The sequence below is a fragment of the Crocodylus siamensis genome, chromosome 5, assembly GCF_052110815.1.
Source record: "Crocodylus siamensis isolate JL-2025a chromosome 5, ASM5211081v1, whole genome shotgun sequence".
In the NCBI taxonomy this organism is placed as follows: Eukaryota; Metazoa; Chordata; order Crocodylia; family Crocodylidae; genus Crocodylus; species Crocodylus siamensis.
In genome coordinates, this window is record NC_143399.1 from 175,792,818 (window position 1) to 175,809,861 (window position 17,044).

Consider the following 17,044-nt stretch of genomic DNA (forward strand, 5'->3'; position numbering starts at 1 on the left):
GAATAGTATCATTTGAAATTTTATGCAGGTATATGCGATTAACTTAACACGGTGTGCTTGAGAAATGTCATTTATATAAAAATGTCCTAGGGCTGCCATGCCATTTGTTCTTAAATTTGTCACAATAACTTGATAACCATTTTTTCCAAACTTGTTTTAGAACAAATTCTGTAAATTTCAACATTGCTAAAAATAAATGGTTTGTTTTAAATTTATGATGGAAATATTAAATACATAATAAATGCATTTACTTCAGGTATACTAAAGGGTCAGTATCACAAGTGACACATGCTAAGTAAGTAGTTGATGATGGTTTTACAATGAAAATAGAAGAAAGGGAACTTTACTTAGATTAAGTTGTAGTAGATGACGACAAAAGTTTTCAAATAACTCCGGAGTTGTATATGATTGATTGATTGTAATTAGCCATTTCAGGACTAAAATCTAAAGCAGGAGTGGGCCAGCCTGTGGGCCGGAGGCCATTCTATCTGGCCTGTGGGGCCCCTAAAAAAATTTGAAAAATTAAAATTTCTCTGCCCTTGGTTCCTGTCAAAAGTGACAAGAACTAAGGGCAGTAGGACCCAAGGGAAGCCCAGTGGGCTCCAACAACAGTGGGCCTGTCCGGCCCTGCCCCCCAGCTGGGTTTCTGGGCTGGGAGCATGTGGCTGCCCTGGGGCAGGTAAGTGGTGGGGGGGGACCCCGGGCAAGGAAGGAGTGCGAGGGGGTGGGGGGGAGCGGCCCTTCCCCACCCATGCCCGGTGACCTGTGCTACAGCTGTTTGCAGCCCGTGTGGGGCTGCCTGTGCCCTCTCCGGACAGCCCCACGTGGGCTGCGAGTGCCTGCAGCATAGGGCACCGGGCGTGGGGCAGGGGAGGGGCTGCTTACCCTCTGCTCTCAGCTTTTCCCTGGGCTCCTTCCCCACACAGAGAAAAGTGGCCCCTTGCCCACCCCATGGCCGGTGCCCCGCACTGCAGGCATGTGCAGCCTGTGCAGGGCTGTCCGGAGCAGGCACAGGCAGCCCCAGGCAGGCTGCAAGTGGCTGCAGCATGTGGCATCGGGCACGGGGGGGGGCGTTGCTTTCTCTCCCCTGCATTCAGTACCACCTTGTAACCCAGCCCCACTGCCAGGCTGGCAATGTGGGTGGGTTATAAACTGGTGCTGAACGTGGGGAAAAGTGGCCCCTTGCCTGCCCCATGGTCAGGGCCCCATGCTGCAGCTGCTCACAGGCTGCCTGTGCCTGCTTCAGACAGCCCTACATGGGCTGCAAGCACCTGCAGTGCAGGGCACCGACCATGGGACAAGTGAGGGGCCACTTTTCCGCGTGCTCAGCACTAGTTTTTTCCCTGCTAGTGAGCAGGGAGTCAAAGCTGTGCACTGTCCTCTGCCTGTACTGCAGGGCTAGGGGGCACTGGGTGTGAGTGGGCGGGGAGCCAGTGGGAGTACGGGGCCAGTGCCTGTGCAGTCCAGAGCAGGGTGGCAGGAGTGCGTGGTCCCAGCTGGCAAGGGCTTTATGGAGCCAGGCCAGCTCCCCCCTCCCTGCTGGTGCAGTCCAGGCCAGCTCGGCTCCACAGACCCCTGCCAGCCTGTGCTCCACTTTGGGCCCCACCAGTGCTGGCCCTGGGATGTTGGTCCCAAGATGGTGACCAGGAGGTGGGGCACCTGTCAAGGGGTGGGGCTACTCATGTGGCCCTTGACAGCCTGCTGAAACTGGGAAGCGGCCCTCCACTCAAAATAATTGCCTGCCTCTGATCTAAAGCCTAGGTTTAATTTAAAAACAATGAAGTATTAGCAAAAGCTAAGCTTATTATTGATCAAACAGTAGCAGCAGACAGTTTATAACTCCTTAGTTTACTGCAGTTACAATGACCATAAATGAATATGTGCATCTCAGGATAATCAGTGTCTTTATTCAGGTAATTTCTTGTGAGGTAGAGAACTACTGATCTGTTCTACGGGTGGTCAGCTAAAGGCCCTGACAACTAACATGGTCTGGCAGAGGGGAACACACCCTGTACCACCCTGTAGTTGGGTGGCAGGGAGAAGCAGCAGAAGCAGCTGGGTCCTACTGCCTGTCTGTCTCAGACCTTAGCTAGGTCCCCTCTCTGGAAAACATAGACCCCTGGTATAAAGTGAGTTTAGCCAGGTCACAGGAAATTGGGCAGAATACAGAGTGAAATATGGGTCTCCTGAGTCCCAGGCTAGCCCCTTAGCTATTGAACGCTCATTAATTTTGGCCTCTTTCGGTGTTTTGTTTTGCGTCTTTTTTTTTTTTAGTGTTTTATTCTATTCATGTTTGTTTAGTAGAAGTGCATATGCGAGATGCATCCCTTTTTTGTTCTGCTCTATTTGTCCTTAGCTTCTATAGGTCTTCCTAAGCAAGGTAATTTCTTGTTTTTCTGTACAAGGATAGGGCCTTTGTGCGCAACCAAAAGGTAAATTTTACTACTGCTAAAATAGTAAATTTTAAGCAGGATGGGGAACTTAAAGGGGAATTGGGGACCTTACACATGCTATCAGGGTCTGTATAGTTGTGTAAGGCAGGCAGAATTGGGAATCTAGGAAAGGTAGTGTGCTTTGCAATGCAAGAATTTCCTGGTTCTCTGGGTGTTCTGCAGATCTTGTATTTTTGTAGGAATAGTTCTATTTGGATGGAGCTTTCCAGAGCTCAGAAGCTCTATGCAGTAGTATGAGCTAGGGCTGAGAACAGAGACCCTGAGGAGCATTGGAGTTCCACTTTGATTCCTACCCCCCTCCCCTTGTTTCAGTAATGAAGGCAGTGATTATTAAAACAAGACCTAAAATCCCTGACATTTGATGCTAGCTTGGTGTGTGTGTTCATGCATACATGCAAAGACAAGCACTTTGCCATTTAAAACAGTGGGGGAAAATTCCTACTTCAGCATTAAGGTATACAAACAAGTAGTTAAATGTAAATATTTAAATTGTATAATAGTAATGAATCACTTGAAGGAACTGGTAAATAGTAAGTGGTGAAACGTGGCTGAGAGTTTTTGTGGAACATGAAACATAACCTGAAATGCACAAAGGTATATTATTATGCTATGAATATGTTTAATAAGTATGTATTTTGTTTTGAATTCTTTTTTACTGCTTGTGATTGAGGAGGACCAATTCTGTGTGTCATGCTTAATTGTCAGCTTAAACAAAGTGGTGGTAAGTCATCTGGAGAGGATGCTGTAGCTGGGTCTGACTACAAAAGATCCACAAGAAAGTGGGAGGGTTTTTGTCTGTAAAATAGATTGCATGCCTGATTTATCCTTATTGGGGAGATGCTTGCATTTCACTACATTTTACTCATTTGAATCACTCTTTTTACAACTGGCAACAATTAATTTTCATTACAAGTAAAATGGTTGTCTTGATGCAATATAATCTGTATTTGAGTATGAACTGCCTTCATAAACAATTCTGCTTGATATCAGTGTTGTAAAATATAGTTTACATTGAAATTAAGTAGTCTTTTTATAATTTAAAAATGAAAGTTTTGTGTTTTTTGGATCCCATTTTTAGATACGGTTAACATTTCTAAAATTTAAATGGGTTTCCCTCTTTCCCTTCCTTCCCTCCCCCACTCCAAAATTGATAGATATAAGCAGCAATGTTGAGAGGCAAACTTACAACTAAATAAATATCATTGGCACTAAATAGGATGCTCTCATTGTTTTGTTGTGAAAGGCTCTTAAAGATGGTTTTTTTTTTTTTTTTTTGTGGAAGCTGAGATGTATACATGACTTATGATTACCTTTAATAATATAACATCTAATATGTTTTTGTTTTACTGTTTATTTTTATTTTAGGAGTACTATTCGTAATAATCCCACTATTTCACTTTTGCCAGGCTAGTGAAGAGTATAAGATGGCCAGGGTATGAGTATCTCAAAACCAGACTTTTAAGAAACTAAGAATAACCAGAGAGGCTTTGCTTACCAGGACAATTGCTGCATTCCTCAGCTGGAACACCAATCTGGAAAATCAAATTAACTGGCTGCCTATTCCAAACAATGTACAATAAAATTGGCAGCTCCATTATAGTAGTGCTCTCCCTGGTTTGTGGTTAACCACCTCCATCTGTCTTGAGTTTTCAGGAGAGCTGTGGTTCTCAGCCTTACTAAATTCAAGGCAGCACTCCACAAATGTGAACTGAGTGGCATCCCAGTTCAGAAAACAGTATATTACAAGGTTTACCTCTTTGCAATGGGGGTGGGGGAGCAGCAAGGCAGGAATAAATTTGAGCCTGTGCTTATCTGCTTATCTCCTCACACGTAGAGGCACCTTCAAAGGATCACTGAAATGGCAAACTACAGTGAATATGTCATATATAACTAGAGTTATTTGAACAAGTGGTAGTAAATAACAACAGAAGTATTTTAAGATGCCAAGCTCCTTTTCTTCTGTTTTCATTGTAGGACTATCATCAACTACTTGTATACTGGGGTGATCCTTTACTGGATTCCCAACAGTATATGACCGCCCCAGTTGAGGATCACTGCAGTAACAGACTCCAGTGTGAATTGGGAAATTCTAGTAATGAGGAAGGGTGTTCTCCAGACAAGAGAATGTCACATGTTCATAAGAACTCCTGTCTTAGACTCTTTAAGTAATCACCACAGTGCTAAACTTCCATCCATTGCAGCTCTTGTGGAAACTATAAGCAAAGTTCCCAAGCACCACCATGTACCACCATGTTGTCCTGTCTTATGGTCTGGTTTATTTTTTGTAGATGTGGGATTTTCATAAAAGGTATGGACAGATGTAATGCTTAGCACATTTTAAATATACTATAAACCCTAGGAATTTAGACATACCAGCCATTTTAGACCAGTTTAATCCTGGACTGTTTCAAAAGCACACTGGGAAAATCAAGTATTATTTTGAGCCAGTTCTCCTTGAACCAATTGAAAGTTAAGTGCAGACACAGAGCATTTTGTGCTCAGTGTCTGATCAGTCCTCCAGGCAGCCCAGACTGCACCACTGTGCACACCTGCTCCTGCCCCCCCTCACCCCATGCAGGGTAATAGGGCTGCTTTGTGATGCGAGCTGGACTCTGCTGTCCAAAGGTCTATTGCCTACCTCAGAAGAGACCACAGCATGTAGGAGTGATGAAGCAGAAAGCCTTTGTGTTAATTTTACTTTCTTGCTAGAGACTCTGGGTACTTACTAGAACAGAATGGTTGTCAGTTCCATGCTCAGAGCTCAATAACTGTTTACTGGTCTTTTACCTGTGCTACACTCCTGTAGCCAGCCCTGGCTTGCAGGTCTCCCCTGGCACAGGCATCTCTATGTGAATTGTTGGCAATGCAAGATACCTGAATTGTTTTCTAGGAAAGTACTTTCAAAGCTGCCCTGTGAGATGGTAAGTCTCAAAGCAACCAGCCCCCAAAATAAAGGTGCTTTCCCTACCCCACCCACCCACACACACACCTGGTCACCCCCTGACTGGATACCACCGCACAGTTTTGTAGTGTGCAAGCATGCCTCACTGTGCTATGCAGGTGAGGCATGCAGGGAAGTGAATGGGGGGTGCAGATGCCCCCCATGCTTTCCCTGGGGGTGCAAGCAGTGGCAGGGAACCTCCCCACCCCCCAGGCTCCCTGGACGAGCCGCCTGCAACTCTGCCCTTCCCCAGGAATACATTCACAGTCCTTTCTGGGCAGCGCCTGCCCCAGCCCCACTCCCTTCCTCCTCATGGTGGGGGCTTCGATTTGCCCCACATCGCATCCCCTCCCCAGACTTACCGGCAGGGTGCTACTCTCCATGCTGCTTGGCTGCATTCCTGGATGTGTGAATGCTGTAGCTGTGCACATGCACGCGTCAAGTCGATTGCTGATAATGTTAATTTTCCTGTTATCGGTGCTGATCCAATATGCAACTGATATATTGGTGCACTTCTGTTTTTTAGTAGTTACATTAAAGATTCTCTAGATAATCCAAAAATGCAACTCCAGTATTGTTTGGATCAATTTTTTCCTATCTGTCTCCTTGAAATATTTTAGCCACTTGGACTTCCCTGCTGCTTGCCCCTGTACTGCTGCTTGCCTTGCTGCACTGGTGAGGGGATGAACTTAAGATGGCCCTTTGATAACTGGATTCTATATATGGGAAATTATAACAAATTTATGAACTTTTCATATATAAAATTAATTATTGGGGGGTTGCCTTAAATTCAAAGTCATTTTTATTTAGTAGTTGGATATCTAAGATCCTTGAGTTCTTGGTGAAGATCTTGGTGTCCTTGGTTATATTTAGCAATGTCTTCGGGGAAGCTTATGCACAAAGTGAAAAGTTGGACATTTACTGTTCTCTTTTTCTATATGTTTTTCCAGTTTTGTTTAACTATGTTGAGACTCATAGACAGTGCATGAATGTAACATAGGCTTCCAGAAAGCATGATATAAAATTAAAATACTGAATGTAAATCCCAAAGAGTTAACAGCCTGAAGACCCATTTTTTTTGGTCTAGATATATTGTTTGATTTTTTTTTAATTAAAAATTAAAAAAAAAATTGGCCCAGGTAGGCTTGGAAAAATTACTTGAAGGAGATGATGGAGGATCCCTTAATGTTAAGTTGTTGTTGTTTTTTTTATGGCTATGTGAAAAACAACAAAGTTGGGAATGGGAAATACAGTTAAAAGAAAAGGTTTAGATCACTGTTTTTCAACCTGAATCTCTGGGGGTCTGCAGGCTATGTCCAAGGGGGTCTGCAAAAGATGACTTCAATCAGAAGTATGTACATAGGCAATTGAAAGGGTTCCACACCTCTGTTCAGATCAGAATTTTTTAGGGGTCTGCAAATGAAAAAAAGGTTAAAAACCACTGGTTTAGATCACATGAGTAGTTGTGCAAGAGTGGAATTTTGTGTTGCTTGAAAATAAGGTGTAACCTGAACTGTGTATGGAAGAAGATGTAAAAAGGCAAGAAGGGAGAAGAAAATATATGAAAGAGGGAGAGAGAACTGGGAAGGGAATCTTTTCCCTTTTATACTAGGAATAGAGGTACAAGTAGTGTGTGTGTGGCAATCTCATTTGATTTCATAGACATTAGGGCTGGAAGGGACTTCGGGAGATCATCGAGTCCAGCTCCCTGCCCAAAGGGCAGGAAGTCAGGTGGGGTCAAAGGATCCCAGCAAGATAAGCATCCAATTTACTCTTGAAGGTGTTCAATGTAGGTGCTTGAACCACCTCCGCTGGCAGACTGTTCCAGACCTTGGGGGCTCGGACAGTAAAGAAATTCTTCCTTATGTCCAGCCTGAAACGGTCTTGCAGGAGTTTGTGACCGTTCGACCTCATCATCCCTTGGGGCACTCTGGTGAACAGACGTTCCCCCAGATCCTGGTGGTCACCCCTGATAAACTTGTAGGTGGCCATCAGATCACCCCTGAGCCTGCGCTTTTCCAGGCTAAAGAGTCCCATGGCTCTTAGCCTGTCATCGTAAGATCTGTTTTCCTGACCTCTGATCATGCGCGTGGCTCTCCTCTGGACTCTCTCAAGCTTCTCCACATCCTTTTTGAATTGTGGAGCCCAAAACTGGACGCAGTACTCCAGCTGCGGCCTCACCAAGGCCGAGTACAAGGGGAGAATGACGTCCCGGGATTTGCTCGAGAAGCATCTATGGATGCACGCCAGCATTTTGGTCGCTTTACTAGCCGCAGCATCGCATTGGAGGCTCATGTTCATCTTGTGGTCAATGATGACCGCCAAGTCTTTTTCTTCTGTAGTGCTAACCAACGTAGCACTGCCGAGCCTATAAGGGTGCTGCAGGTTTTTCCTCCCAAGGTGGAGAACCTTGCATTTTTCGGTGTTAAACACCATGAGGTTCTCGTCTGCCCATTTGCTGAGCTTGTCCAGGTCAGCCTGGATCACCCGCCTATCTTCTGGTGTGGATGCTTTGCCCCAAAGCTTGGTGTCATCGGCGAACTTGGCCAGTCCACTCCTAACTCCAATGTCCACATCACTAATGAAGATGTTGAACAGTATGGGTCCCAGGACAGAGCCTTGAGGGACCCCACTGGTTACAGGGCACCATGATGAGTGACTGCCATCAATCACAACCCTCTGGGTCTGACCACGAAGCCAATTTCCCAGCCAGCGGATCGTGGTGGAGCCAAGGCCACAACTGGGCAGTTTGGCCAAGAGGTGATCATGGGATACCAGATCAAAAGCTTTTTTGAAGTCAAGATATATGACATCAATCTCTTCTCCCTTGTCCAGGTGATAGGTCACCTGGTCATAGAAGGAAATGAGATTGGTCAAACAAGACCTACCCGCAACAAACCCGTGCTGGCTGTCCCTTAGAATGTTAGTCTGGGCCAGTCCCTCAAGGATGGCCTCCTTAATAAGATCTAAGATCTTCCCCAGGATAGAAGTCAGGCTAATGGGCCTGTAGTTAGCCGGATCCACTCTCCTCCCTTTCTTGAAGATCGGCACCACATTGGCCTTCTTCCAGTCTTCGGGCACTACACTAGAGCGCCAGGAGTTTTCAAAGATCCGTGCCAGGGGCTGGGCTATGACGCTCGCCAGCTCCTTGAGTACCCTGGGGTGCAGGTTGTCAGGGCCAGCTGACTTGAAGGTATCCAGCTTCTCAAGGTGTTCCTTCACGAGGTCAGCATTGATGGAGGGTAGGGGATCCCCCTCACCCACATTTCCCTGTCCCATAGCAGGCATGGGCATCCCGTGTGACTGATGAAAGACTGACGCAAAGTACCTATTTAATAGGTTGGCTTTTTTCTTGGGCGTCAGTTGTCAGTTGCCCCATCTGGTTTAGCAGGGGTCCAACATTGCCCTTGCTTTTCCTCTGGCTCCCCACATACCTGAAAAAGGACTTTTTGTTGTCCTTGATGCCTGAAGCTAGCTGGAGTTCAGTTGCAGCCTTGGCTTTCCTGGTTTGGTCCCTGCAGGACCGGACCAGCGTGGAGTAATCCTCCTTGGAGGTGAATCCCGTCCTCCATCCTTTGTAGGCTTTCCTTTTTAGCCATAGTAGGTCCGCTAGGTCTCTGGAGAGCCAGGGGGGCTGCTGTGCCTTCTTGCTGCCTTTCCTCCGTGTTGGAATAGATTTAGCTTGTGCACTGAGAATCGCTTCCTTGAGAATCAACCACTCTTCTTGAACTCCCATCTCCCTGGGGTCATGGTCCCTGAGGGCCTGACTGACTAGCCTCTTGAGCTTGTCAAAGTCGGCTTTTCTGAAGTCAAGGACTTCTGTGTTGCTGACTGACTTGCCAGCTTTACGGCGGATAGTGAAGGTGATCAGCTCGTGGTCGCTGTCACCCAACTTCCCATCAATCACTAGGTCGCCGATTAGGTCATCCCCCGTAGCCAGTACCAGGTCAAGCAGCGCTTTGCCTCTCGTTGGCCCATAGACTTCTTGGGTCAGGTAGAGGTCATCCACGCACGAGAGAAAGCTTTGCGCCCGCTCAGATTTAGCTGAGTGATCTTCCCACGAGATGTCTGGGTAATTGAAGTCACCCATGACAACCAAGGTCCTGGAGCAAGCGGCCTCAGTCAGTTCCCGGGCGAACTCCTGGTCAAGCTCAGGACTTTGAGTGGGAGGTCTGTAGTAGACTCCCACCGTTGTGTCCCCTGTGCCGAATTCCCCACGAATTTTTACCCAGAGGGTCTCTAGCTGTCTATGCCGGTCGCAACATCAGCTTTCAGGGACATGTAGCTTTCCTTCACATAGAGAGCTACACCCCCGCCCCTTTTGTCAACACGATCCCTCCTGTATAGGGTATAGCCCTCTATACCCGTGGTCCAGTCATGGGTGGAGTCCCACCAGGTCTCCGTTATCCCAATGACATCATATTTCTTTGCACCGAGCAAGAGGACGAGCTCGTCCTGCTTGTTGCCCAGGCTCCTGGCATTAGTGTACAGGCAGGCAAGTGTGCCCTTGGGGGCTCTTGCCTTGCCCACAGATTGTGCCAGGGCTGGGGCAGGGGTGAGCTCCCTTAAGTGCCTTGGTCCGCTGGCTTTGCAAGGGCTGTTCAGCGGGCCAGCCGGGGCAGTAGTCCCCCCATCCCCCAGCGGGCTTAGTCTAAAGCCTGGTGGAGCAGGTCAGCCAGCCTGGCTGAGAAGAGCCTCCTCCCCAGGGGAGAGAGGTGGAGGCCATCTCTTCCCAGCAGCTCGCTCCCTCTCTCTCCAAAGAGCAGGCTGTGGTCATGGAAGCCAAAGCCTTCCCGATAACACCGGGAAGAGTGTTGATGGCAATATGGAGATTTTAAATAGAGTTCCTTTTAATAACTGGTAGAATTAAGTGGAAACAGTAAGTTTGCTTTGCAGTTGATATAACTTCCTGCAGTATTTCTCAACTGTGAAATACTACCCGAGTAATACTCATTTAAATTGGTAGCTTTACATTAGAATGCCATGTTTTATATATTGGCTTCCGAATTATGATGTGCTGGCATTTCTGATCAAGCTTTATCTTAAAGTTAACTTTGTAAAGGCTTTTTGATGGTGGTGTTTTAGTTGTTGACAGACTTCATGTATCTTTGCTTACAGATACAACTTTATTATGAGGGTTAATTGAAATGTACAGTTCACATTCAGTGTGATAATTGGAAGCCTTCAGGAATTTCTGTTTTGATCTCAAGGCTTGGACGATACTGTGTTTAGTTGAAATCTGAACAGAACAGAAAGATATTAAAATTGCCTGCATTTGTTCCTTCTATTTTTGTGTTTAAATTTTATTTCCTGTTTCTGAATGTAAAAAGATACACTTTTTCCTAATCTGCCACATATATTAATTTTAGGTTTTACTTATTACACTACTGTGCTCAAGTTATCCTTTTAAAAAAAAAAGAAAGTAAAATGCTCCTGGGATTCGTTGATGGGTCTGCTACTAGGTGTTTTTGGAGCTGGCAGTTTAAAATTTTGGATATTAGTGTTGCTTTTTCATAGTTTTGTGCGATGTTTACTTGTCACTAGTTCTACAGGGAAAGTAAAATAAGTTTCTGTGACAGTCTGGGACACTGAAGACCCTAGGTGATTCCTCTTGTCTTAAACTGGCAGAAAATTGATGAACAGTTACCAATTTTATGTTTCTTTTCTATTTTCTCTCAATGCATATAGCATGCAAAAACTGACTTCCTAGTTAAATATAACATTTGTTTTTTTCTTTAAAAATATTCTGTCAAAAAGCACGAATCAATTGAGGGAATACAAGTGGGGCAACTTGGTTGTCCTATTTATAGAAGATTTTTATATCTTTGCTTGTGTTAATTTTTAACTTATATTTCTGATACAGGAGCCTGCTTACTTTGGATTAAGGAGAGAGAAACTTGCAGGTCTGGAGGTCTTTAGTTGTAGGCTCAAAGACAGATATTCTCCATGACTTCTAGGAGATGAAACATTTTACTGATGTTGTCTCTTTCCTCAGTCTCTGAAGTATTAAATTAATAAGTCTTTCCTGGCAGCTAGATCTTTCCAGGAAAGCATTGTTCTCCTCTAGGAAATTATCTAGAAAGCTTTTCAGAAACTGGAGCATGATATTGTTTGTTTGAGGTCTGTTTTGTAGGCGTAAAATTAAAAAGCCTACAGATAAAATTGAAGGAGAAATAACTTTCTAGTCCATCTTTTCTGTTCACAGAATTTTGGGAGTTGCTTGAGTCTTCCTTGGGTTTTGATAGTGTTTGATAGTGTTGACCAGTTCTGCTGCAAGCTCCCTTAGGAGTCAAATGGGTTCCCTAATTCAAAATTTAGAGGTAAAACTCAGTTTCCATGTTTCTTTCCTCTGTTGCAGGGGTGGGCAGTTATTTTGGGTGGAGGGCTGCTTACTGAATTTTGGCAAGCCATCGAGGGCCGCATGACAGGCAGCCCAGGGCAGATAAAAAATTTAGAAAATTAATATTAAGGTACCCCACGGGCTGGATAAAATGGCCTGGCAGATAGCATTTTGCCCACCCCTGCTCTACTGTTATGTTCCCTCATCTCCTCCTCCACTGACATGGTTAGGGTGGGTAGGTATGCTATGATGATAGCCCAGTCTCTTAGCTGTTAGTTCAACTTCTGCCACTAGGGATTGACCTCAGGGAGTAGCATACTCAGAGGTTCAAAAGGGGCCCAAAAATTAAGTTTCTGTCTCACTTGAATCAAATTGGCTGAATTTGTGGTTAAAAAGCAACTTCCAAAAATAGAGCTGGGGAGTCGAAAATTGGGGTTATCTGTTTGTGGATGAATTCCTTGTAGCCTCTTGTAGTAGTAATGCAGAGGAAGTCATAGCCAGCAGGTTTGGAAACTGCCTAAATGTACTGCTCAAAGCTTACTACAAAGTATATAGCAGTGTAAAATGGTGGAGCAGCTGAGGCATGAAAGTGTGTTTTGGCAAGGTGTTGAGTCCTGAGACTGTGGGTAGTGGTAGCCTTTTGAACTCATTTATATCATTTCAAAACAAAGCATGCCGAAAGTTCTTTTTCTATGATAAAAGATCATGTTGTATACTTATTGTTGAAATTTAAAACAAAGTATAAAATGTATGCGTTCAAATATTTGGAGCCCTGGGTGATTTTTGAAAATGTGACTGTAGTACAAAAACGCATTTTACACACATGCATAATATTTAATTATAAGTTGTATTTAGTATATTAAAGGCGGGATAAGGTCTTACATTGGCCCGTACCTAGTTGTGCTACAAGATTTTCTTAATAGCTGAGAGATTTTAAGTTAATATTTCAAATGGATATGAACGGCAAGTTTATTATGGTCTATTTATGCTTTATTATCAGAAAAAGCCACCAGTGAGATGAACACTGCAGAGGATTGGGGCCTTATCCTAGACATTTGTGATAAAGTTGGACAGTCACGCACAGGGTAAGTGTTGTGATTTCAAGTTTTGTTTTCAAATTAAATCTCTACTAAATTAATTCACTTTTATTATATGGGTGTGAGAGGAATCAAGATTGAATTTAGATACAGACTGTCATCAATATTTTAATTTATGTTGCTTTAGAAATATAGGAAAAGTAGGTATGGAAGGGACCTCGGGAGGTCATCTAGTCCAGCCCCTTGCTCAAGCCAGAAGTATCCCTGTCTAAACCATCCTAGTCAAATGTTGAACTAACATGCTTTTAAACTTTCAGGGATGGAGATTCCACACCCTCTATGGGTTGCCTGTTCTTGCGCTTAAAAATCCTTATAATGTGAAGGATCTTCTTAGTATTGTAATGAAATTTCCCTTGTTGCAATGCGAGACTGCTCCTAGCTGTTTTCCTTGTGGCTGCAGAAAGTAGTCTTATCACCCTTTTCTTCATAGCACTCTTTAGAAGTTTGGAGACTTATGAAATTCCCCCTTGGGTGTCTGTTGTTCAGACTAAATAATCCTAGTTCTTCTAACTTTTCCTTGCAAATCATGTGTAGAGTGTACTTGCTGTGAGAATTAAAGGAAAAACACAAAAAGTTTATTTCTGGACAAAAATATTTTACAGATCTTCCTTCGGAAAAAATCAAGGAATCTCAATTTAGGACCTGCACACATCTGTTCAGCAAGTCACCTGATGTGTGTTTAACAGTATTGTTATAAACCCAGGAAATGTCATTAAGTTTATTTTATATGGTTTCTTTCCTTAGCTGGGGAAGAGCTGGTCTGACCATTGGAGGATAAGTGGGTATCTTGAAAAATACATTAGTAATTAAAGGATACACATCTCTAGTATGGGATGCTGACTTCTGTTTCTAAATACGCAATAGCATATCACTGCTGAATGCATTCTCAGACAAGCTTTATGCAGAGATGTACTCCATCAGGAGATGGAAAACCAGACTCTAATCTGAGATGTGGGACACTCTGGAGTAATCTGTTATAGAAATAACATAATCATAAATAGTGCAGTGAATATTCAGAGTTGTACAAAGGGTCAGAGAGAATGTTGAATACAGTGCACTAAACTTTAAGAGGGATCGCAGCAGAAATTTTAGGCCAACCATCTGCCATGGGATTGTAGGTGGTGTTTCAGGGAACATAATGAAAACTTGTTGTTGCAGGTTGGCCTGGTGAGCCATGCTGTCATTCCTTGCAGGCAGACTTAGCTATCTTGATTTGGCTTTAGAAGCCATGGGAGTGATAAGAATGAGGTTAGAAGCTTGGAATTTGTGTTCTGAATGAATCTTGCATAAGCATACTTAGCAAATGGTTCAGATTAGACATTGCCTTCTAGTAGGTAGGGTATATTCCCACTGTCACAGGGATATGGAAGAACCTGGGTTGTTCTTTAAGCTTCTTGGGGGGAAGAAAAACTATGAATTCTGAGACAGCAAAATCCTCTCCGGAAGTTCATTTGTTTCAAGATGCAGGCTAGAAAATAGCCATTCTTTAAGGATTATTGTTGGTAGTAGCATAACAATAGGTGGGCAGGTGGGGCATGAACCCTGGACACTGCCTAAGTGGAGGCCTGCAATGGAGCTGGGGGTAAGAGGTGAGAGTGGGACTGTCTCAGTTCCCTCCCACCCCCCAGCTCCTCTGAATCTTCCCTGCAGTAACTGCAGCTCTGGCAGCTGGTTGGGCAGCAAAGTGTTGACAGCATGCAGAAGTGCCCAGAAGTTCACTGCTGCTGGGGGAGATTTCACATTCTTTGGCCACTGCAAACCATTGTTTCTTTGGCTGCTTGACCAGAAGAATGCATCAGAATGGAGTTCAAACTGAGTTGCATTATGATATTAAATATATTCTGTGTAAAACTCATTCTGACCTAAGGAATTTGACACCAACAGCAGTGTCATGCTGTGTCTACTCAAAATGGCAGTACTTTCTCCTGATTAGTTCTCTGGGTGCTCTGGCAAAATAAATTTGTCCTGGAAGAACTTACATTTTGATTTTGGTTCAAGTAATGTAAAAAAGCTGGTATGTAGTCTCTGACAAATTTTAGAGTTATGTTAGGACTTTAACATGTAACTGACTACCAGGTCTAGTCTACTGTGAGCCATGTTCTTATGGTCACTAGCATGATTAAAGGCTACAGTTTTCCACTTGGGTCATAAAACTATTTAGGGATTGCATTTATAGAGCCCTGTACATACATCTATCACTTTAATAAAGATATAGTCCCACTGGTTGTATTAGGAATAGCATGAATGGGATCGTCTTTACCCCGAGACAAAAAAAACATGTGGAAGATAGCTGCTGTATGGTACATTACTACATTTCTCTAGATCTGCAAGAACTGCTGCTAACATCTTTATGTGAAGAACAGGCCTACAGTAATTATTGGAAATCCTCTATGCCTAAATATTTTATATTAGGACAAGCTAATTGCAGGACAGGAGGTGGAATTATAGCTGTGTATATGTGGTTGCACCATTATTAATTTATTAATAATTTAATCTAATAATATGTACCGTTTCTAGTGCTCCCTTAGTCTGCCCAGTTAATTTTTTCTCTGGCAAATGAGAATTTTAAGGTCATGGGAAAGTACAGCTGGGAAGGACCTCATCTAGGCCCTTCTTAAGGCAGGATCATCCCTGACTAAACCCTCCCAGTCAAGTGTCAGTCTAATCTGCTTTTGAAAGTGTCCAGGGATGAAGATGCTGTGACTTCTCTTGTAGCCTGTTCCAATGCTTAACTACCCTTGTAGTCAGAAAGTTCCTCCTAATCCCCAACCTAAGTTTCCTCTACAGAAGCTTGAGATGATTGCTCCTAATCCTGTCCCTTAGAGAAAAGTGCATCTCCGTCCTCTCTGTAATCATCCTTCAGGTAGTTGAAGACTGTTATTAAAAATCTCCTTACTCTTCTCCAAACCAAGTTACCCTAGTTCTTTTAACCTTTCTTCATAAGTCTAGTCCCCCCAGGCCTATAATTGTGTTTGTTGGATCTCCACTGGATTCTTTCTAATCTGTCCACATACTTGAAGTATGGAGCCCAAAACAGGACACAGTACTCTAGGTGAGGCCTCACTAGTGCTGAATAGAGCAGAAGGATTGCTTCCCTTGTTTTGCAAGTGACATGTCTGTTAATATGGTTGTATGCTTTTTGCTTTTATGGTGATGAGAGCATACTGTTGACTGATATTCAGCTTATGGTCAACAGTGACACTTCAGGTCTTTCTCTGCAGTACCATAGTTTAGTCTGTCATTCCTCAGTCTGCAGGTGCATGAAATAATTCTGTCTGAAGAGCAGGACTTTTAAGTCTGTCCTTGTTGAATTTCATCTGGTTGATTTGAGAACCATTCATCCAGTCTATCTAAGTTATTCTGGATCCTAGCCCTACCCTCCACAGTGTTTACAATGCCACCCAACTTGTTGTCATCCTCAGATTTGCTAAGCGTGCATTCATTCCTGTCATCCAAATCATAAATGAAGATGTTAAGCAATGCCGGGGCCAAGACAGACCCCATTCAATACCTCCTCCCAATCGGACATTGAACTATTGACAACTACTCATTCAGCATGATGATTTTCATAAATCTATTTTTATAGTGCTACATCTTCAAATTTTTCCACAGCTCAAAATTTCATCATGTTCCATTTTGTGTGTTCCAATTTTCATAGCAAGTAATGCCATGTCTTTTTTGTGTGAAAAGCACTGGCGAATTAAACTGTGCATTCAGCAACACCCTCAATAGTCTTTTTAATTTCAATATGGTATTGGACCATATTCCAGTAGGCACTTTTTTCAAAAAACATTGATATGGCACATTAAGTTGAATACCATACACTGGGCTCATCTTTTTTCATGCAAGTGTGAGGCAAGGCTAGTTTCATTTTTGTCAAGTGCAGTTTTTCTATTCTTATTCCCGCTAAATTTATTCTAGTAAGTATGTTAGCTCTCGTGTTGCAGGTTCCTAATTACGAGTTTCTTTCCTCATCACTACTCAAACTTCTTAATAAACAAATATGAGATGCCCAATACCATGAGTATTCAGACAGTTGAGACCTTAAGGTAAAATAGTATATTAGTAGGTAATAGTGCCTTATCACTAAGAGAGTTTGTGTAGTGCATATGATGCATATTTCTTGCCCTTTTTGCAGCTCTAATGTGGTTTCACAACAAAAGGGTGACTGCATGTGAAAGGCTTTACCTTTGCTATTGGCTTGTTCTCCTGT

At 43.5% G+C, this 17,044-nt stretch overlaps 1 protein-coding gene across 2 annotated transcripts in view; it reads left to right on the forward strand.

The window, feature by feature from the left end:
• The window catches only part of STAM (signal transducing adaptor molecule), a 56,928-nt gene that overhangs the window by 8,503 nt on the left and 31,381 nt on the right, over window positions 1-17,044 (forward strand). For both annotated transcript variants that reach the window (XM_090047234.1, XM_090047232.1), the window contains exon 2: window positions 12,735-12,819. In XM_090047234.1, the coding sequence (XP_089903360.1) occupies window positions 12,735-12,819 (85 nt within the window). The remainder of the gene's footprint in view (window positions 1-12,734; window positions 12,820-17,044) is intronic.